A 24,401-nucleotide genomic window follows, 5' to 3' on the forward strand; every position below is an offset into this window, starting at 1 on the left:
CATGAACTTTAATGCTTTGGAATTCCATTTCTTCCAAGAGTTTCTAGTATAAAATTTCAGTGAAAGAGACAGCTGATACAGTTCTCTGGTGCTTACAGTATCTCTGGGGAAAAACATGATGGGAATCTGTCAGAAAATGACAATGTGACAGTTCAGTCACCAATGAGAAAGACATAGCCATGAACCCTAAATGAACTTATTTTGCCTCTCTTCTCTCTGTTTTCATTCTGAGGCTAGATGAAGGGAACCAGAGCCATAGCCTGAGCTGAGAGAGAAGGATGCTCTAAACATGTACTCAGCCTTTGCCCCCCAGTGAAGAGTATTAAAACCCTGGAAATGGTTGCATCTAGGCAAGAGCAGTGTAAACTTTTTATTTTGTCCAGGAATTTTGTCAGTTGAGGACATGGTGTCTACTAGATGGCCTTAGCTGAGACAGCTTTAAATTGTTGTCTCTCTTGATTGTATTTGCCTACACAATAAGGCAATGCATATAAAAGCATGTTTTCCCTGAATGCTTGGTTCCTGTAACTTTTGGCTCTTTGGGGCTTTGCATGTTGTGAAATAAAGTTCCCAGGAAAATGGTCCAGAAGTGAGATCTGGCCCTCCTGAGCCACAGCTTGCTTAGTGAGCACCTTCTGTCTCCTTAACTTCTGCATTGCAAAGTGCCAGATGGGGATAAAAGCCCTACTTGTGCACATCTGTTGTTCGGATTTGAGAGAATGCTTGTACCACCCTTTCCCCACAGTCTCAGACCCAGGAAACCTCTGCCACAGGAGGCTATTTGTACACTGCATTACTTGTCTCTCATCTTGACTTCCTGATTTCCTCCCTTCAATGTCTGTGGTGTACGGCATAGAGGAGACTGCAGAAAGAAGGTGTCCTCCACATCCTCTTCCTATTGATTTAAATCTACCTGCAGCCACAACTGACAGTATTTCATAGTTTCTAACCAGCTATTACTTAGCAGTAGCTGATAGAGAGCCCATGTTTTTTTTTAAATTAACAAACATAATAATATTTGTAATTGTACTTGGTGACACTTTACATTTATCAGATTACCAAAGTGGGATAAAACGATAATATCCATTGCTGGGATATGGCCACTCCGCACTACGGTGTTGTTGGGGCCAAAAATTGACTCAGTCTTGATACATAGCAGAAGTCAATGTGGCCCCCTCTCAAAAAAAATCCTGAAAAAATGTGTACTTTCTTCTCTTCTATTACACCTAAAGGGATTTATCCAGAGAACATAATTAGTTACATTCATAAAATCTCAATCCTGGGGTTGGAATCTCTTTCCTGACTATGTCCAGTGTTTAGGTGAGAAACTGAAAACTCACCAAATACTTCAAGACCTATGAGCAAATGAAAGAAGGATGTCTCTACTCCTTCTACCTCCTTTCTCAATCTTTCCCATGGGGATGCTAGTGAGGTGCTGAGTAGTAAGGGAGACAAGGGATACACACACACTGCTGGTACAAGCCTTCGGTGCTGTCTCTCAGGTCCATGAGTTCTATGGTGGACATTGTTCTCTCCATTCCTATTTACACATCCCAGCAATCCAAGTAGCTTCTCTCCCTGCAGTGAGGGTATGTGGCTGGGGCTATAGAGATCTCTCTGGGTACTTGCCCAGCAATGATTGCTTGCCTAATGATTACTTTGGCTTAGAATCTGAAGGCTAGGCAGATTCATACTGCATTTCCAGGATATCTCCCTAGGAGGAGAAAGTAGATACTGAATGTTTATATTCTTATTTTATCTGGTTTGATTCATAATCTATGAGGGAAAAGGTGATTGTTGAGAATCCTCAAGTTCAAGTACATGGCAAATATGTTCTTATAACATCTTCGTGAAGATACATATCTAAAACTATCTGGAAAGGTTCACCAGGGAATGTCATCTCCAGGTGCCAAGATTATCTTACATATACGAGCTTTCTAGTTAATTCTTTTGCTACATACTTATTTGCAGAATGAAAGTAGAAATTAATAAGCTCCACCTAGGACTATTTTCCATTATGGCACAAATGTAGGACATTCTCTGCTGTGATGATAGCTTTCATCAGAACACAGTGTTTACTGGCTATCTAGTATGTGTCAAACAGGTGCTAAGATTTCAGATTTTTTTCTTCTTCACTTGGTCCCACCCCCATGGTCCTTATGAGTTCAGGGTTTTCATGTAAATTTATCAGTTAATTGATTCATCTTCTTTGATTCTAAATTCCAGGAAAACTCCCTATAAGGCAATGGAAAGCATGTAGGGTAGTTTCTGGAGAAAAACATTGCTGCCAGTGACTCATGCAGCTTTGACAGCCAGGGGAGACAGGAAGGAATATACACATTGCCTCTTATAGGCTACTGTGTCTGAGGATGCTGAGAAACAAGCGGCCTCTGATTTAATTCACCTGCAATGGAGCTGAGTCCATGGAGAATACCATAATTGATTTTCACAATGGTAATCCTGAGTCATCAGGAAAATTTATATTTTAAGTTGAGAATTATGTTTAAGGAGGCAAGGAAGCATGTAATCCATTTGAGAAAGATTTTCATTTCAAATAGTTAAAAAATTATTTGTAAAGTTCCTTGATGCTTAAAAAGCTAAGTGACAGTTATCTGGAAAATTTATTGAAATGGAACAGTGTCTTCCCTGAAGATTCTAGATCAGCCAGGCAGTTTGTTCTATTTAGTTAGTCTTCTTTCATTTCACATTTGTTGACATTTCTTTGTTTTTCCTCAGGCTTTTGAAATTCCTTACCCCTAAGCCATAGATTTTAAGATCCTAGAGACTAGGACATCCATTATTGGGTCTTAGACACTGGAAGGCTTTTACTACTATTAAAGACGTTATGCACTGACTGTCAGGACTGGACAGGACTGAATGCCAGAGCTTGCATAAACTTTGACTAGTCTTTCCTGGTATTTCAGGATTTGTTAAGTAGTCCTAGAAAATGTTTCTTCTTTTTGTTTCCTTTATTTTTCTTGCTGTCTTTTGCAAACATGTTAATAACTAAATCAACTTAAAAATCATTCTAAATGCAATATCAAGGAAAACTAAATCATTCTAAAAATAACAACAAGGAAGACAAAAGGATTAGCTTATTTTCATTTCTACAATGAAATTGTAGTTTTACTAGGAGTCATTTCCATTAAAACATGCATTTGTAATGGACTTGACCCAATTTTGTTGAAAATGACTCCTTACTTGAACCTACAAATTAACTAAAAGCAGGATAAAAGATAAGCATTCCAAGTTCTGGCCTCCATTGTATTCAATCAATTTTCTTTGCACTGTTCTGTCTCAAAGTCACTTTGCAGCCATATTGGAATCCAGGAAGTACAGGACAGGAAACAAAGACTACCTACCAGTTATCAATGGCATTTGTGGTAACAAGGCCTCCTGACCAATTCTGAAGCAACAAGCAAGCAGAACACCTTAGACCACCACCCAAAACACCAGAACACGCATTCTACTTTCTAGTTGTACCAAAAGCAAAAATGTTCCAGAAGAGTGTTGAGATAATACTTTTCCTTCTCACCCTCCACTCCCCTATGTATGGGTGCTATAGTAATTAAATGTTCTTTCTCTGATGTCCACTATGTGTCTCTTTAATTGATAAATATGGATAAGATTAGATCTGGCTGAGGAAACCCAGTTTATCCTAGAGCCTAAACTCATGTGATATTCAGGTAACAGACATGCTGTGATCAGCGTGGTCTCATCGATCAGGCTGTTTTCCTCACCACCTGGTGCCCACTTCTGTATCCATTTACCAGTCAGACATAGCTCCTCAGTCTTGAAAGAATGTACTGAGATTCCTGATGCTTCCTTATCTATTTCTCCCTTTCTTAGATATAGCATTTGTACCAAGACACTCTTTTCTATGCCTAGTTCAAATGCTCTCTTGCTCTTCAAGTACCACTTTGCTCAGGAAGCTCTTCATGCTCTTAAATGCTGAAGATGGGCATTGTTCTTGAGAGGCTGTAGAACTCATGAATGTCATACCTGGGAAACCAAAGCCAAGATTCATATACCACCACACATAGCCACTGGTAACTGTGAACGGCCACACTACAGCCTTCTTATAACAAAAACCCCTAACCTTGATAGTCTGCAGAGAGGAACTCATTTGTTCCACTGTGGACACCCTCTGGGATGGTCTATGCAGAATATTAGGTGCCAAATGAGCCTTACCCGGTGTGTTGAGTAAACGGGATCTTCTGCAATGATAGGCAACCTCCTGTTCACAATGCTCAGAGCCATCAATCAGGGCCTCAAGCTGCTCCATGCTGCCACCATAGTCCAAAGCCATGGTATAGGGCTTCTCAGGGTTAGAGCCCTTCACACGTGTCAACTCTGTGTTCTTGTGCTGTACTGACATCCAGATTTTGTCCTCTGCCAGACAACAAAACAAAAGAAAAGAAATTACAAGGGATGTCAGAAGAAGAGCAGACAAGTACTGTTACTCAACATGTAACACTTAGCCATTACCTCACTGCTACACTTTCGCAAAGTGTGATAAAAGTGTTTGCTCCATATAGAAGGATTAGAGAGTTTGTTCCTTATGTAGCTCCACCCAGAGTTAGTATATGGGCAAGGTAAATACTCTCAAGAGCTTTATTCATGAAGGCCCTATCAGGCAGGCTTTATGCTATCTTTAATCCCATGTAGAGTGAACAACAATCCATGGGAGATTGGTCCTATGATCTTCTAAAGTTAAAAAAATCTGAAGATGCCTTAATCTCTGACATAATATGACATAGAATTTAAACATGTAAATGTTCACAACTTCACCCATACTACATTTTCTTGAAACCATGTCTATATGACTTATATTAGGAAAAATGCTATATAAATTCTATGTAAACAATTGTTAGACTGTTTTGTTTAAGGATCATGACAATGAATGTGTCTCTATTTATATATGTATGTATATATATAACTCTGTAGAGATATTTTTCTCCACTATTTTGCAAACTGTGATGATGTGATGAAATGATGTGATCTACACCTAAATAAAATGAATTTAATTGGAATTTTCAGTTATTTTTTCCATATACTTCCATTTGCCGAGAGAAATGATTTGAGAATGTTTGCAGTAAAAGGAAACATAAGGACTGGGACCTATAAACTAGAACAGAAAAGCAAGAGATACAAGGAAGGAAGGCAAAGAAGAGTCAGAGAAATTTGGGATTTAGAGATTGCAATATATGCCTTTGAAACCTCTTTCTGCCAAGTCCATTCTTGGTTGAGTCAGTCTGTGTTTCTTCAGCTTAGTGTTAGAATCAAGTAAAACAACAATGGGAAGAAAATGCAGACTAGCAGCTCCAGACATACTGCAGGGCAGCAGGGCTGTTAAGTAAAAGAGCAACCAAAATATAAAGTTGCAAAGGCGCTGCCAGGAGTGCATCAGACACTCTGTTATAATAATGTGAGCCAAAACATTTACTCCAATTGGACCTGCAATTTAATTCTGAACATCCTCACAAATAAAGCAGAGGAGGAAATAGGAAGCCTTGAAGTGATCTTATCATCTGAGAATCTTGCCCACATAATTGCATCATTACTCTTCATAGAGTCTCAGAGCTGAAAAGGAGCCTGGAAATAGACATTGTGTGGTTCCATCCCTCTTCCACCCTCTTAGTTTTATAAATGGGGAAAGTAAGGTCCATAAAGTGAAGAAATAACTCAAGGCTTTTCTCTTTGACAGTAATGATGAGCAAATATGCCAGAAGTAACTGCTATTATTTAGCACTACTAAGAATCAGGGCTGGGGCTATTGGCATGATTTAGCTGATAAAGAACTGACTGTGTGGAAACTCTGAATCAGTTCTTCCACTACCACAGATTCTGTGCATGATCTGGACATAGTCACTTCATCTCCAGTAGCTCTGTTTCAACAAATTAGAAGAGGGAAGAAGGAGCAAGCATTTTACAATTTGGAAAAGAAGAAAAAGACTTCTTGTATTACAGAATTATTATGCCCAAGCATTCTGACTCATGTTCAACTTGTTCACCCCAAATTATCCCACTGATAACCCACATGAACCCAAAGAAATAGGTTTTGTGGTTGCTTAAGGCAGTTATATTTTTCTAAGAGATTTATATTCAAAATCAATATGAATGGATTTTCACTAGAAAATTAAAATAAGACTTGATGCATAGTGGTAAAGAGGATAATAGTACAAAATTTACAAATCCCAAACTCCATCATTATGATTGATACCAGTATAGACAAATGTTGATAATACAAATGAAAAAGATATCACTCAGTAGTATATTACTACAGAGAGAGAAAAAATGCAAAGATTTCAAATGGCCAAGATTTCTCTTTACAAAAACAAAGGAAAATAAGATCTAACCTATAAAGATGGAAGCTATGTTACTACTCTATAGAGTAGATCATTGCTGCCTATGCTATCTATTCATTTTAACAGACATCACAAAGCCCAAGCTTCTTCAAATACGGTATGGAGAACAGGAGGAGAGGTGATTGCTTGCTATACGGAGCCTATCCTCTAGCTTTAACTTTAAAGGTAGACAGTGGGTAAAGAATAAAAAAAAGAGAGAGAGAGATAGAGTTTTATCATTATCTATCTATCTATCACCTTACCTACCTAGAATTTGCTGATTATCTAGCATCTAGTCAGCTAAATAAACTTGTCTCTGTTCTCCACATGTTCAGTCTGACTCTAAAAGTAGTTCAAGCAACATCACTAAACATTTTGACACATGTTGTCTCCTAAGTGTTAGTAGATTTTTGTATCTGAGTACACACTCATTTGGTTTTTCATATATTAACTAATTGAGTTTTGTATTCATTTACTCATTATTTAAATTTATAAGTTATATTTTATTTGTGATATCCTAGTCAGATTTTTATTTTAAGGTCACTTAAAATTCAACATTGTCAACTCTGCCTCCTGATCCCTAAGAATGAATTGGAATTTTAATCATTAGTGTAGCAATAGGCATATTTTGGTATATGCAATATACAGAAGACACAAAAGAACAATTAAAAATTTCAAAGTCCTCCCTACAATTCACTCAGCATACTATAGAAGGCCAGCAGTGAACATAGCCTGAGGCTCAAGAGGAGAAGTTGGAACATACAACCCTGTCCCATATCTGTTTTAGCTGACATTTCAGAGCTACTTTGTGTTTTCTGATTATTTTCCTCCTCAAAAAAGGAGAGAAACTAAAACAAAGGAGCATCATGATCATGGTTGTTATTGTTGTTGTTGTTGTTGTTGTTTTCTTATTTCCTACCCTCCCAGGTAGGTCAATCTGTAAAACCTTTCTAAATATTAGAAAGCTGTTATTAGAAAGCTAAATATTAGAAAGGTAAATGTCACTACAGGAAAGTAAGTTTTTGTTTGGGTCCTGATGTCTGGTCTAGCTTGTGGAAAGGCGCTTAAACTAAACAAGTCAAGGTAAAGGTTAGCTACAAGGGATTTTTCAAACAAGCAAGGCTGACTTTGAAGAGTCTCTTTCACAGATGAAAGTGGTAAATGGCCCCATATGCAGCCTCACAGGGAGCTTTAACTGAGACAAGACCTTTGAAGTACATATTCAAGATTGTTAGGTAAGTCAATGAGCAATGGAGCTGGGCAGCAGATATAACTTGAGCTCTTCAGCCACATGATCTTGGTTTGTATGCCAACTAAAGACTTACTGATTAAGCTACTCGGGTCACATTATTGTACCTCTAAAGCCAAATTCCTTTATTAGTAATTCTGAAAACCTTCCTAGAAAATAAATCTTTAGTCAAAAGCTTGTTTAGGGTTGAAAGAATGGCTCAAGTGGTATAACGTGTGAGTCCCTGTCAAACCCCAGTAAAAAGAAAGAAAGAATAGCCAGATTTAGAGTTTATGCTCAGTTCCTTATCAGCAGTGAAGTTTGGTAAAGTTCTGTAATGCCAATTGAAATCTTACTTTTACAAAAAATGTATTTGTATAATGACAATTCGTATTAGTATTATAATGATGTTGTGTCATATCTTACAGGGATAACTAAGAGGCTGGTACTCCAAAGATTTGTGAATCTGTACATTAGAACTTTTCTACTTCAGATGGTATAGAAAAGGCCTGGATGAGGGCTGAGGATATGGCCTAGTGGCAAGAGTGCTTGCCTTGTATATAGGAAGACCTGGGTTTGATTCCTCAGCACCACATACACAGAAAAGGCCAGAAGTGGAGCTGTGGTCCAAGTGGCAGAGAGCTAGCCTTGAGCAAAAAGAAGCCAGGGACAGTGCTCAGGCCCTGACTCCAAGCCCCAGGACTGGCAACAAAAAAAAGAAAGAAAAGAAAAGGCCTGGATGTCATTTCTTAGAGTTGCGGGCTCTTCAGCAAATGAGGTTAACAAGCATGATAGTCTAAAATTTCCCGTGGCATCTCGGCTACTGAACATAATAAATTGTTACTACCTTACCTACCTCTCATTTCACAGTGGAATTTCCCTATGTATCTCTTTACTTATTGTTATTTCTGCATTTCCTGAAGAAAATTCACAGATCTAGAGACCTTTAAAATATATTGCACCATGATTCTACATTTTGTGTCCCAGTTCAGTGAGGCTCATTCCTTATACTGCCTGTGAACATCCATCCCTATGGTTGGGCATGTGGCACCACCCTTCTAAGTGTCTTTGAGACTGGATAAGGAGGAGGTACCTATTCACCTTCATTTTAACAGGGAAATACAGGCAGTTTACTGAAATTCATATAGATAGATAGATAGATAGATAGATAGATAGATAGATAGATAGATAGATAGATAGATAGACAGATATAGATATAAATATAAATATAGATATATAGATATATCTGAAAGATAGCATTCGGACCAATTGTTATGAGTGAGAATAATCTCAGGACTTAGACCCATACCAGTTATCATGCCATCTTTATATATAAAAACCACCAAACAGCAAACATGAATTTCAGAAACATTATTTTGTAGACATAACAATGTAGTGCTATGTAAATCACAAAAAATATTCCTCACCTTGAATTATTCTCTCTCCATAGAGCTTTGAGATCTTCCAGGATATATAATGTGCCACACTCGTTCTTGCAATCAGTATATGCCTAGTTACTATATACACAGAGGACATACAGGATGCAAATGTACTGCCTAACACTTCTCAGAACTTTCCATCATTTGGGGTAAGAAAGGTATGTACATTTAATGATAAATGTTTCAGCCTGTGGTAAGCACTCTGAAGATTACATATAAGAGAGGCTGCCTAGAGTCCTGTGAGGGCAGGTCTGGAGTAGCAGAGTACCAGCAAAGCCCGCTCAGAGAACACTGCCTTGTTTTCTTCAAGTGCAGGTTGATGAAAAAGTGATTTTCATCCCCAAGGCAGCAGAAGCCAGGCTTGCATTGAGCACCTTCACATTAAGACAACTTATCTGTCTCGAGAGATCAAATCATCAGTGTCATTTGTGTGTGTGTTTCCAAAGCAGATTTTATGTATGTGTTTTGTGAGTGTCTCAATGTTTTTAACTGTCTTAAGCTATAAGATCAAAATGCACACACTAACAATAAAAATAGCAAAAGGAACATAAAAGAAATTGCCTAAAGAGATGCTAGAATGGTCATGGTGGGACATTCAATATCCGCATAGCTGAGATGAAATCTTCCCAGGTCAGTGCTCCAGGAGCTTTCTCTCCCCCTCCCCCCTCTCCCCTCCTGGATCTCCGAGTGACCTCCCTTGCTCCTCTGGTTCTCATTTCAGAAACTCTACACTGTTTATATACAAAGACACAATTTGATTTTCCTTCATAGTTTGTTTCTCCCATTATATTTGATTGGTATTGTTATTGTGATTATTATTATTAATCATAGTAATTACAGATGTTGCACACTGTTCCTAACTGTTACTATGGGGATCACACCCAGAAAAAAGAACAAACAAAAGGAACATTTAAAAAAGGAGGGAGAGAAAAGAAATAACACTGATTAATAAGACTGAATTCCATACACATACCCGTCTCTTTGCAGAGCCAGAAAGAAAAACTGGACTTTTTCTATCACAATGCTAGGAAGGGAGGGAAGTCTACATATTGTCAATACCTGGCTTAATTGAACTGAAATCACTGTGGGGAGCTGCTTATATTCCTTATAGCAGTGTGCCAATTCACTTATACTCCTATTGTAATAAAACAAGTCTATATTAAGGTCCCAGGGGTCACTTCTAGTGCAGTTATCAATGTTAACAAAGTGAATTTTCTATGCCAAGGGTAAAGACAGTTTAAATAATCCTCAAAGTGCTCTGTGTATCTGTCATCTACCATCTACCCTTACAAAGTCTTATGATTTCTCTTGTCATTCTGCATTGATAGTTGTTTAATTTTTCATATGTTTACATCTTGTCTCCCCACTTCAACCACAGGCAATGACTGCTAAGTCAATATGAGCTTGGAAAGCTATGATCAAGCACTGAGTTTGCCATCCCCAATGTCAGTCTCCCTCCCTGCTCCAGAATCCTGGGCACAGAACAAATAGACCATCTCTCAAAGCCTCAGTCTTCTTGTCTGTGAACTAGACACAATCCATTGTGCAGTGTGTATCACTCAGTAGTAAATGACAACACACAGGTTTAAGCAGAGCGTGGTTCTGCCTCAGGCAGATAAGTGCTTCCTTTCCTAAGGCTTGGCATGGTGCCAGGCTCCAAGTAAACAAAGACCTATTATAAGTCATGTTGGCAAAGCAATTCTTCAAGGAGGATCTGTAGAGGTCATTTTGTTGTTAGAAATGTAAAGGAATCTGAGCAGGGCAGAAGGGTAAGGAGACAAGTGGTGAAAGCTATTTGCTACTGCTTTATAAGCCTTACAATCCCCAGAGGAGCAGTGAATCCTCCTAGTGGAGCAGCCCAGCCTCCTAGGCAACAATCTACCCCTGTCTAGCTAACAACCACATTAGACATAACTGCTCTTAGAATCTGGTATCTCTGTTTGCAAGAGTGTGTGTTTCAGGTTCACGTTTAAGGTGCTCAGTGACTTAGCAGCAATGTGGATCCCAGAGCAGGTCCTGGCTACCCATCCGTTACCACACTTCCACTGCCTGAGTCACCACACTTTACAACATCCAGAAAACACACTTTACTGTGCTTTATGATCAAACTTTCCGCAATCCTTCACTTCTTAGGTATCTTTGGAAGGAAGGGGTTATTTTTATTTCTTTTGTTTTTCCTTGCTTTAAACTAGGTGGCATGATCAAAAAGCTCTGGGAAATCTGTTTGTCTCTCTAACCTTAGCTACTTTATTCCAGGTAAGAAATGTTAGACATTTGCTATGTACACAGCACAATGTAAGAGTGGCAGAACTGGAACAGGACAGCATAACCCATTGTGGGGCTTAAACTCAATGAGATTATGGCTGTGGGAGAAAAACAGCACTAAATATGTGGGGATGCAAATGTGAAGCTGGATGAGATAGGTGTGTGGAGAGATGAACCAGCCTGCCTCTTTTGCCATGGTTGGTGCCTTGCGGGGGTGGTGGGGGGGGGCTTAGAACAGGGTAGCAAAAGCCCTAGACTGAAGCTGGGGGTGAAAGGACAGCAATTGCTATTAAATTATATTGTTGTTGTGTGTGCTGTCACAAGGATTTTTAACTCAGGGCTTGAGCACTATCCCTTAGTTTTTTCAGACAAGTCTGGTGCTCTACCACTTAAACTACACCTTTGGATTTTTAGGTTAAATTGAAGATAAGAGCCTTATAGACTCATTTGCTCCAGCTAGCTACCTTTGAGTTGTGATCCACAGATCTCAACCTTCATATTAGCTAGGGTTCTGGGGATGAGCCACTGACACCTAGCTGTTAGAAGTTTTCATGGTATCTTTAGGAGGTCTTTGTGCCAGACTTGTTTAGTGTCTTTCAGATGAAAGGAAGGGAACACACACAGATCTACCTCCAGTTTACAGATGTGTCACTTTTACTAGCTGAGTGAAGGTATTCATGTGCCTCAATTTTATATCACTTCTGATTTTTCCAGGTGAAGATAAAGAATGATCCCTTTGTTATCCATTATATGTGGATTAAAAGCAATGAACATTAGGAAATCTACCTTGTGAACTAGGAAACAAGTACATAATAATTAGAAATACCTCCTATCTATTTGTTTAGAAGACCTAAAATAGTTGGTAGTGAACCCAGAGGCTCTCTTGAGATTGAACTGAATGCAAAGTGCTTGCTTTAATCCAAAGAACAGTGAGTGGGGGGTGTCCTATTTTTCCAGGCCAGAAAAGAAGGTAGGCTATTTCTAAGTATGAGGCTGTCCTGGGGAAAACTGACAAAAAGAAAACTCAAAGAGTTGAGGAGAATTATTCACCCTGCAGCTGACATTGGCAAGGGCCCATAACAGATGTGCAAGCTTTCCTAACTCCACCTGCTACTTTGCTACTCTCATTCACAATATCTGACAATCACTGCTTTACTCAATCTTTTATGCCAAAAAGCACTTGCTACAAATACAGATGTTTACCTAACACCTGGACCACAGTAGGTATTCATTTACAGCCAACTGAATGTTCAACAGATTATTAGAATTTTAGCTGACTTCCATAGCAGTTCATAAAGCTATCAGGAACATATTACATGGTGAGAAAAGATGTTTAAATAGGTTCTTGAAATCCTGCCAAGAAGCCAACATTATCTCTCACAAACAACATACAGAAAAAAGAAATTAAGTGCCAGTCAATAGGTGTCAGCCTGAATAAAGTGTAGTTAACTGACAAAGGCAAATACAATGTAGCCATCCAAATATATTTATACATGTCATTTATAAGCTGATCTATAGGAATTTTCATTATAGATTGTCAAATGGCAAAATAAAGGTATTATAGCTCAAAACAAATATGCTACATGTTTTTTTTGTAATAATAGAGAAAAAATGAATAGAGATGGTCAAAAATTAGCTGAACACAACAGAAGATTAAAAGGTCTCTGAGTACCCACTGTGTGTGTGAGCGTTTGTGTTCCCATTTTTGTTAGTTTACATTAACTATCCAGAGAGGAATTTTCCTGCTATATTTCCACACACACCATGTTCACAATACATTTCAATCAATCTTACCCCCTCTATTACTCTCCTTTTCCCTGTTTTTGAAACAATTTCAATGTATTTTCTTGTGTATGATATTCATTCTCCTTAACAATGTATTTCAAAATTATTTACCCTCTATTTTTCTTTTTGGTGTTCCCCATCCAATGTATGTGTATTGAACATTTCTAACATTAAATATTATAAATACTAAAAATTGAAAATATAAAATCAAATTAAAAGGATAAAGATTGGGTGAATCTTAAAAAAAGGATATTGCTCAGGAAGAGAAAAGCACATGCCCCATTAAATTCGTAAAATAACCAGATAAAAAGGAGGGGAGCATTAATTAAGTAACTTTTTTCTCAGGTCCTGGGGCTTGAAGTCAGGACCTAGGCACTGTCCCTGAGCTTCTTCTTGCTTAAGACTAGCCAGCACTTTACCATTTGGGCCATAGTGCCGCTCTTGGCTTTTTCTGTTTATGTGGTGCTGAGGAATCAAACCCAAGGCTTCATTCATGCGAGGCAAGCCCCAGCCTAAATCAAATAACTGTTGAAAACAGTCTTCTGTCTGACTATAAAATTGACTTCAGGAAAGCAACTGAATCTATGTCTAGGGCAGGGTAAATTCAGGATGACAACCCGGATTATCTTGTGAAGCAAGGAGATATTGCAAGAGGGTTATAAAAATGACTGACTGGTGATGAAAGAACTTCAAAATGCAGAGACCTGACAGATTCTTCCACTAAATACAGGACTTGGGAATCCCCACTGATGACATACACAAGAGGCACTGAGTGGCAGATAATAATTACCTAGAGGTTCTCTTATTAGAGTGCCTCACAGTGGGTAGATAACAAAAAAAAATCCACAATAGGGAACTTCAAAAATGACTTATGTTCTTCAAAATGATAAAATTATCATAGTTCATATTGTCAAATTTCTTGGATGAATTAGCACCCAGATTAGTAAAGCAGAACTCTGCATGTGCTGTGATGGATGCAGACAGGGTTAACTAAGCAGTGGAATACCTACTCTGAATGTGAGCACTGTTAAGTCTGCAGGGGAGAACAGCCCCCTCCACACACACATACCCCTTGCCCTCCTCTTTGTGAAAGACAGAAGAGTCTTACCAGAAATCACCTGCCTGGTAATCCCATAGCTGTTAATCACCTGACTGTGAGTCCTAAAAAGGACCCCAGGCTCTGAGCACTTCCCCTGAGCTGTGATCACACCTCCTCCTTGCCCTTCCCTATGGAATCTCTCTCCACTGTCAATCAAGATGCTGCTGGCTACACACTGTGCCCTAGCTTACAATGGGGCCCAGCACACCTCTCTGCACACCTACATCTGGTGTTTATTGGTTTTCCCAATATACTCTCTGCTGCCTGAACAGTGGCCGTCTCCTTCAGGCAATCCTCATAAAAACCATCCAATCCATAGGCTGTGGGCCCAGATCCAGAGGGGAAAAGACTCTCTCTTGCTCTGTATCATCTTTCTGGTTGCAATAGTATGAATTACTCTGCTCATTACTCTGTATCATGATGGAATGAAAACTGTGACATTAAAAACTAAAATAAGTATTCCTTTTTTTAAAGTTTTTCTCTCTTGTGTTTTTGATTTAGCAATAGCAACAACTAACTTTCATACCAATTATACATAAAACAAATAAACCAAAACAAAGGAGGAGTCAAGGAGATTACTAGAGTAAACACAACCAGTGGGGCATGACAATCAAATCTCACTAGTGGGTATTGTGTGCTTCTCATGTAGAAATTAAAAAGGCTGAGTCCTATAAGGAGAGGAGCCATGTGAAAAAGGTTCCCGGTGAAGGGCACCTCAGCTTCTCCAGGCCAGGTGGCCTGTACAGCAATGGTCTTTGATTTTTCTGGAATATCCCAATTGACTTTGATTCATCATTTCTCCATGGAATCCAGCAGTCAAAGAAAAAGTGAGCAAAAACAAGCAAGTTTTCTGGAAAACCTCTATAATTCCCAATAGTTAATTCTCTTTTCTGAACAGAAGCAAAACTTCTTCCAGCCATATTGCATCACTGTATTAGAACATTCTGGTTGAGTATTTAACCTGAGTCTTCAAACAGACAGAGGACTCTTGAATATGTGCTTATTACATCTCTGCTTTCATAATCCTGCTGAGTCCAACAAGATACTTTTTCCTCTTTGCCTGACCTGGGGACACCTGTCCTTCAAGGTAAAGAGTAATTGGCTAAGAAGGCTTTCATAACCAATCCCATCACTAAAATTCTTTCCCATCTGGATGTTTCTAAGGTAGGAGAACTGGGGATTAATCATTTGTTTTAGAAGCTCTTAGAGAATGCTATATATTGAACTGAGTGTATCTGATACATTTGCTCATTTAATGTTCCTAAATCTGCACTCAACTCATTGAGGTAAGAATAAATGATCACTTCTATTATCCAGATGAAGAAGTTGAGCCTTATGGAAGTTAAGTAACTTGGCCAGGATTCCATGGCTATCAAGTATCCATAAGCTAACTGTATGAGTTAAGTAGAATGGCCTGGATGAAAGTTGTTTAAGAGCAGAATTCTTTATTGTACATATGAGACAACTGTATGGACCTCTGTGCATTGGAGCCTTCAGTTTACAGGGTACATTTTAGCACCTTAATTAATCTTGGTATGCTGGCCTGCTTCCTGATGCTTGGGGAAAAAAAGCCCACCAAGTAACTGCCATAAAAGGTACTGTGAAGTGGTGCTGTGGCTCAAGTGGTAGAGTGCTAGCCTTAAGCTCAGGGACAGTGCCCAGGTCCAGAGTGCAAGTCTCACAACTGACAAGAAAAAAAAAATGGTGCTATGAGGATGCAGCAGGAAGCAGTCCAGATAGCTCTGTGCTGAGAGTTTAAGTGAAGCAGTCCTTTAGTCACTAGCTGAGTCCCGTTAGAGAGGAAATGGATAAACCAGAGATGTATGAAGTGTTAGCCCTGTGCAGATAGTCACAGGTCCCGGTATCATCAAGTGTTTGTTAAATGTTATCTTATCTTTCTAATCACTGATCCATAACAACTGAATAAATACTTTGTGGAATAAGTCTGGAAAGGGGATTTTAAACATTCAGCCGTTTACCCTTCAGATGACTAAATTTTGAGAAACTCTGTTTTATATACCTTTCCCCTAACACTCAGAAAATTGTCGAGGTCAGACACAATTATGTCCATTTTCTAAATGACGAATTGTGACTGTAGGGAGGAAGGTGGGCCTTAGATCTCATTTTTCCAGGGTCACTTCCTAAAGGAACGGCTTCATGGCAAAGCTGCAGAGGTAATTGATGAACTGGGCACCATAGGACAGAGGAAGATTCAATTTGGGGCATTTCCTGCCATCGAAGCTCTCTGTCTCCAGGCTTGAGAGTCACAGCCCTACAGCTTCAGCCTTAGCCTCAACTCTTCATAACTCTCTTGAGATTTCTGTATTTTCTTCTACCAAGTGGTTAAATGTAGTTCTTTTACCAGGTTGCTAGGGAAATAGAACGTTATCATCAGACTGAAGTTCCTAGCATAGTGCCTCAAGATAATGGCTGTGAAATTTCAGCTAGTAAAAAAAAATCCACTCAGAGGATAACATTTGAAAGGGTATCTTATCTGACCACCATAATTAGTCCTCATCTCCCTTCATTTAGTCCCTCTCTCCTTTGTACTGTTTTGGACCATCCACTGGTTAGTACTCTGATTTCTATACTGTGTTTGAAATAAACAACTACAATTCTTTTTGCCTACTGATGTGTGAATTCCTTGAGGTCAATAATAGATGCATTAATTTTGTGACCTTGGTGCCCAATCCAGTCAGTTTTCACAGTTTATTTGCATGGTTTTATTTCTGAATGACCAACTAAATAATTGGTGAATGATGCATAAATAACTGAACACATAAATAAGAAGTGAACCAATAAGAGTCAACAGTAGGTAAATAAATGATATATTAATAAAGAATTTAAGGAATTAGTTAGTTAGGAAACGGGAGATGCATGAAAGAATCCTGAGGCAAAGGAGTGAAAATCACATTAGCAGAGCCTCCTGATCTCATTCATCCTCATCTCCATGGTTTGAAGTCAACCATCTTTGGTAGGCACAGTGAAAAGAGTTCCTCTAAGTATTTGGTAAAATTCTTGGCAATTCAAAGGTGACAATGCTTAATTTTAAGGTAATGCTACAGCTTTATGTCTTAGTAGTTTTAGTTAATGACCCAATTTAGCAGGAGATTATGTTATCTGTTGCTAGCCCATAGAGACTACTTTAAGGCTCAGGCCTTCCATACATGCAGATCTGCTTCTGATGTTCACCTAAGAGACTGTTCTGTGTGGTCATGATGTTTTGGTTGACAGCATACTATATTAAACAGAGGGAAGGAGACATTTTAAAAAACTTCCTTCTTGTACACTGTTGACTTACTAGTTTTCAGACCCACAGAGTCCTTTAGAATACATTTCATTTACAGAAAGAAAAGTGTCCCTCTGAAATAGAAGCAACAGTAAAAGAATTATTGCAATTGATTAAACTGCTAGTGAGCCACAGCACATATGTCACCCATTGAGTGAGTCTCCAACGGAAAATGACACATGACCACAGGAACACAGCTTTTGAGCTGTTTTCCAGTATGAGCTGAGCCTACTTCCTATAAAGACCCTGGAGATGTATCTAAGGGAAGGGAAAGATCATAAGGAAGAAGGTTTCTGCTTTCTCTACCATCTGTTCTCTACAGTCTCTCTACAATGTTTCCATATTAACTCAACTCAGCTAATTAACTCCCTGACAAACATGAAATGCTGTCTTCATTGTTATTCTCTTTATACAGAGAAAGTGAGGCACTCAGAGCAAGGTTCTTGTTCATGGTCCCTCAGAGAATGATCAGAATAGACAAAGTATCATAATTCACAAGATGTCATAAGTATAAACTGCTCTAAGCATTTTAATTGATGCTAATCATTCCCTTTAAAAATGATCATCCATTGATAGAAGCTAGGAATTTATGCAGGTAGAGAAGGGCTGGGGTACTTGATTGGACCTACATTTTGAAAGGATCATTTTGATGTTGTGTGAATTATGAGAAAGCATAGGGAAATTTGAAGGCTTGAATGGTTTTTTCTTATTACAAGGCATGCAATGATAAAGTCTGGGAACTCTGGAGATTTGCAGTCACCATTTTGACATGAGTACTTCTGCAGATTTAAGTATTTATCATACAAAGAAGCTCAAGAATGTGGGTCCAGCATGTTCTTGTGTAAACCATTGGAAGGATCAAGAAAGCACTTGAGGAGTGGGGATATGGCCTATGTCAAGAGTGCTTGCCTCGAATACATGAGGCCCTGGGTTCGATTCCCCAGCACCACATATACAGAAAATGGCCAGAAGTGGTGCTGTGGTTCAAGTGGCAGAGTGCTCGCCTTGAGCAAAAAGCAGCCAGGGACAGTGCTCAGGCCCTGAGTCCAAGCCCCAGGACTGGCCAAAAAAAAAAAAAAAAAAAAAAAAGCACTTGAAATGGTGAGACAAAGGATAAACAAATGCAGCAGTGATATTCACTGGACATGATGTTGAAAATGAACTATAGAATTTGTGGGTGGGATGGGAGGGAAAAACTGAAAGAGGGCAAGGGAAGAGGTGACATTATTCCAAAGAAAAGGTACTCTTTGCCTGACTTACATAACTCTAAGACCTGTTTGTAGGATTTTCAAGTTAAAAATAAATAAGTAAATAAATAAATTGATAAGTGAATAAAAAGCATTTTGTTTTTGCCTTATGTGTGTTTAGAAAGTAAAATATGTGGAAATTCAGCAAGAAGATACTATCACAGAATTTATTAGAAACACACCAGGCACACACAACTGTACAATAGTTGTCAAAAGTTGACAACCTTCAAAGAATGTGGTGAAAAATAAATGCTCCCTAACTAAGTGACCCATCCTATATCCTAGGCACTTCCTTCCTTCCTGTCCTTACTTCCACAGCACTCACATACCTATATGTAGGCCATTGGTGAATCACTACCACCATGCTAACTGTAGAAAATCAGGCTAACACCTCAGGCCTAAACCTATGGACATATTTCTTCTTCTTTTTTTCTATCACCAGCTCAGATGATAATCTATTACCTGCAGTCACACTGCCCAATTATGTGTGGGAATATTGGAGAGACCTCAGTCGCAGCTTCTCTACCTACTCCATTATGCATGCTTTGATGAGTTTTAATGAAAACAGAGGCTGCTGCCAAAGCAGTGGAAATAGAGCATTGTAATCGCCAAGGTGATGAGTTAGGGGCTGGCTAGGGGGGTTGGAAAATGGATTAGGAGCTGCTTGAGAATAGAAAATGGATGTTATGTGAGAGATTTGCCTAAATGTTCCATACAAATTTCTTAGAATGCCTGATATTATTGCCCTGTAGGTCCATCGACATGAAATTCCCATTTTATCTATCAAGATAGGAAATAGATGTGTTTTGTTAGTGGACCTTGACAAATATTTTTGTGTATAAATATGAGCAGGAGAAGAAACATAGGCAGCAGGGAAATCAATATATTTGAGCATGTTGATGTGGCATCCTGGCAGTGTTGAAAAGGGCACAATGGGAACTGAATAGAGTGAAATTAAATGCCAAGCTCCAAGGAATGCCTTGTCATAGGTCCTCACCCTTCTAGTTCTGTTGTATTCATGTTTGAAAATTTCCTCTAAAAGTGTCCATTCCAGGCTCCCAGAACCTCTTGAATATCATGATACCTGTACAAGGAGTAAAGATTTTATTTATGGAGAAAAAGTGCTGCTGTCTTGCCTTTTTTGATTAGGATTGATGAGCTATTATCCATCTTAGCATAGAATTAATGAAGTAATGCTTGTAATCACATAATAATATGTTAAACTGCTTCATGTCTCCCTACTGAGGTGTGTGTGTGTGTGTGTGTGTGTGCTCGCGCGCGCACACGCACGTGCACCATTACTGGAGATTGTAGTCAGGGCCTTCCCCTCTCATTTGGTTCTTATGCTTGAAGGTATACTTGGACTTCTGTCGTTTTGCTGGTTAACCAGAACTACTAAGAGTTTCCCAGATTTATCTGCATGGGCTGGCTTTGAGCCACATTCCTCAAATTTCATTCTCCTGTGTAGCTGGGAATACAGGCATGAACCCCTAGTGCCCATTGCATATGTCCTGTGAGTAGAAACCCAGGATATTCTTACATATTATAAAAGGCAGCCATTTTTATCATTTTCATTTTACTGATAAAGAAGTGTTAAATGACTTGAGCAAGGTTACATAACTAGAATGTGGTAGTACTCAAATTTGAACCAGGGTAACTCTAAATATATCTCTTTTCCTCCACTTGAAGTAGAGAAGGCATTTGAGGAAGCCTGGCAGAAATGGAAGAAAAAAAAGAAATGGGAGTTCAGGGCAGGCTGCAAATAGAAAGAATGGGTTGATCCTAGTTAAGATTAAATACTAAAGCTCTCTCCACAGTGCCAAGTTTATTGACTTAATGGGGAAGGGCCTGAGTCTGGGATAAATTATGGAAAGTAGAAAGGAACAAAGACAAAAGGGAGAAATGAGTCTTTAATTTGGCAGTGATTTCATTGAGTTCAATTTGCACTGGACTCAGATTATGTGTAAAGGTACATCCAAGAATTCATCACACCTTACATTAGTCTATTTTCCATATTTACCACACAATACCAGGGGCTGGAAAGTGATTAAGAGGAGAGATTTACTTTACTCTGAAATTCGAACAGCATGGCAAGCCTCTGCAAAGGCCTCTGGCAGATGACAATAGAAGGCCTTTCAAGAGCTAGAGTGTATGTAGTGATACAGGTAAGTAGAAAGACTTGGAGAGATTGCTCTTGCCCTTTAATAACAATTCTCCTCTGAGAAGTTATCAAGGCTACAGGATTATTATCTTGATCTCCTTCAAGGGCTCAACATGACTTCAAATTCCACCATCTCTCATATCACCATACCTTTAACTCAACAACAGGCAACATCCAAACCGTAGACACACCCTATGCTTTGTTTTAAAAAAGAAACAACCTTTGGCATTGAACAAACACTGCAGATGTGCATGTAGGGGATGAGAGAATATCCACACTAGGCTAGGTCACCAGGAAAGGTGAGCAGGAGGGTGGGCAGAGGAGCCACAGAGAGTTTATTTAGGAATTACATTATGGAGGCTTAGTATGTCTGCTTAGCTTGACAGACTCTGGAAAGGGTAGCCATTCACGTCCATGGGTATTTTTGTCAAAGTTCCTTTTAGTTCAAGAGAGCCCAATGCTTGGTTCAGCTAATTGCATAGGGTCTATCCAAATTATGAAAAGAAATCCATCTTTTTCAGAGATCTTTGATTTCAATTATCTTCATATAAATTTCCTCCAGAGAAAACAACTAGGGTAATGTTTGGCCAAATATTTTTGTACTGGGTAACACCTTTGTGAAAAAATCCCTAATTTGAGTTAATCAGACAAATCAAAGTCTTCACGACAGGAAATAGTGATAAAGTACACACATACACACACAGCATATATATATATATAAAGTACATATACATAATATAATATATACATATATATTAAATAAATTAGGGTAATATGGTTCAAATTATGAACCTTTAAGTACTTTGGCTTATTCCTCTTCAGTTGCTTTGACTCTGGTAAATCTTTCTGTATGTTTTATATGAATTCACACTATGAGATATTTAAGGCTCTAACCTACTCTTCCCAGTGACTCAGAGACACTGATACTATTTTCTTGCCACTCATTTTCTCTTTTTGAAAATGTCTTCCTTCATTGCAATCTTTTTCAGTTCTCTTCCTTATCCCAGTCTCAAAAAAACATAATCTGTCTGCATAGATATAACTCCACTGTACAGAATGCTGAGTTGATGGGCCCTCCTGTGTGATCCCAACACTTTTGTACTTCCTGTAGCACACTTTAAATACTTTTGTGTCATCTACAGGATTAGTGTGTCTGTACCGGGCAGAAAAGTTTTTGGTATGGGTCAATATTTGTTCATACAAGTGGTATGTTGAATTTCTAGTCTTGAGTGACTTGGGAATGTAACCTGTTCGGAACAAGGTTCTTTATAAATGAAATCAAGTTCCACTGGGGTCACACTCCATTAGGGTGAACCTAGCCCCAAACAAAGGGATTTCCTTAGAGGAAGAGAAGACTCAGACATGCAAACACAATAGGAGAGAAAGTCCTGTGTCAGTGTCACTGGAGGCAATGTGAGCATCTTGGAAGCTGAAGTGGTGATGTTGAAGCTGTGGAAGCCAGTAACACCACACGCCTCTTTCTCCCAGGATAAAGACATAAGGGTGATTCATACCTCCAGGATACACAATATTGGCTTCTTTAAGCCACTTAGTTTGAGGTTCTATGTTATAGTTGTCCTGGGAAACTTATGCAGGCATATTCCTCCACCCATAGCAGCTTGGGCAGTACCAACAGTGTGAAAATTTATATTGAGTAATGTTATATTTAGCTGAACTGATTTATACATCATTTATAATGACATCAAAAGTTGTCTATGGACAACTCACTCTTTATTTTCTTTATCTAGAACTTCATACATTCCTCCATCCCCAGCTGGGCCTCTCATTCTCCTACCCACTAATTGTTTGGTGAAACAACTTTTAGAACATGTTTCTGAGTACTGTCAAAAGAATATAGTGGTTAAGAATTAGTCTATTTTGTCAATAAACAGAATTGTCCTCCTCAGTTGCTGTAATAAATTGGCATATTTCCCACACAGGGGTCATGTTAGTTTGTATCAAATAGTCAGTTGCTGCTGAGCTCTTATGCTCTCACCTGACCATGAGGTGAACAGATGAGAGGCAACAAATGCAGACTCCTAGCACAGGTGGCCCCTCCCTGCCTATGACAATTGGGTGGAGGGGCGCTAGTCTCCCTTAGTGTACCTTATAAAGAAGGAAACAAAAACAATCCACATTTCCTATCTTCCACAACTAGAATCTGTCCAGCTTTAGCTTCACAGTTTCTACTTGCAAATATGTACAGACTTCTTAGGAGAAATCCCCACCCATAAAGTAGAAAATTATAAATGAGAAAGGGCTGCACGACCAGCTGGCTCAATATGCATTTTACAACAGAGCTGAAGCTGTGCACCAGTTTATACCTGTAACCTTAGCTATATAGAAGGCTGAGATCTGAGGATTGTGGTTTGATGACAGTCTGGGTAGCAAATTCCCTGGGAGTATATGACCAATTAATGATTAAAAAGGTGAGAGTGGAGCTGTGGCTCAAGTAGAACACCAACATTGAGCAAAAAGACCTAGAGACAGTGCCCTAGCCCTGAGTTCAAGCCCTGGACCAGCAAGAAATGTTTAAAAAAAAAAAAGTACAGAACTGGGTCTCAGACACATAGTTGACTGGTAAAATGTATAGATAAACCCAGATTTTCTACCACCAAGTACTGTTTGTCATTTTACATTGTTGAAACCAAGAGAAAAGTGGAATAAACTTCCTAAAGCCCTACACTTGCTTTTAGTGGGCTTGGAGCATCCTCAATTTGAGAGAACTAGTAATATGTTTTGAGACACATAAGCTTTTTCACAGATAACACCTTTGATGTATGCCTCTACAGAGTAAAAGTTGCCTGAGTTTTTTTCAGGAATTTGCAGGCCGTGTTTGCCCACCTGCAACTGTAAACAACAAACACATGGGCGCATGTGAAAATGTCATTTGGGTGACTAGAGCTTTACCCTCCCAGCTTGCTTGAGATCCCCCATGCTGAGGACCCCAGCATTTGGCATGGTGCAGTGAGCAGTGATTAACTCAGAACATGGATCCTTATAGCTCTGGTTCCATCAATTTTCCTGGATGCCATGTCTTTGCTTATTCTTTTGCATGCCCTCCTACATTATTCTTTGAAAATCCCTCAGGCCTATGCTAGAAAAGGCAAACTTGAGACCTGCTCTCTGGTTTCCTGGCTTAGCTACTTTGTGAATAGAGAGTTCTCTTACAAAACTGCTTGTCTCAATAAGTGATATAACCCACTATGGAAAATGGGCCTGAATCCTGGGCATCTTTACGCTAGTTCCTACGGGAGAATAAAGAAGGCAGCAACTTGGCATTTTCAGAAACCATAATTAAAGACAAACAATCTTGTTTCCGTTCTCTGTTCTTTCCTTCACTGTCTTCCTCCCTTATTCTATTCCTTTGCGACTTAATTACGTTTTTCAAAATATCAAAAATAATTCATATTTAAGAATATGGAAGAGATTTCCAAATAGTAAGATATATATTTGATCATTATTACTCTTATATATTAGAAAACCATTTACTAACTCAAGATGATCATTGTTAATTCAACCTATATAAAACATTTCTTTC

The 24,401-nt window shown here is 38.9% G+C and overlaps 1 protein-coding gene across 3 annotated transcripts in view; it reads right to left on the minus strand.

Moving 5' to 3' along the window:
- The window catches only part of Cntnap5 (contactin associated protein family member 5), a 936,592-nt gene that overhangs the window by 283,831 nt on the left and 628,360 nt on the right, over positions 1-24,401 (minus strand). For all 3 annotated transcript variants that reach the window (XM_048329504.1, XM_048329503.1, XM_048329502.1), the window contains exon 13: positions 4,192-4,392. In XM_048329504.1, the coding sequence (XP_048185461.1) occupies positions 4,192-4,392 (201 nt within the window). The remainder of the gene's footprint in view (positions 1-4,191; positions 4,393-24,401) is intronic.

The sequence above is a fragment of the Perognathus longimembris genome, chromosome 20, assembly GCF_023159225.1.
Source record: "Perognathus longimembris pacificus isolate PPM17 chromosome 20, ASM2315922v1, whole genome shotgun sequence".
NCBI lineage: Eukaryota > Metazoa > Chordata > Mammalia > Rodentia > Heteromyidae > Perognathus > Perognathus longimembris.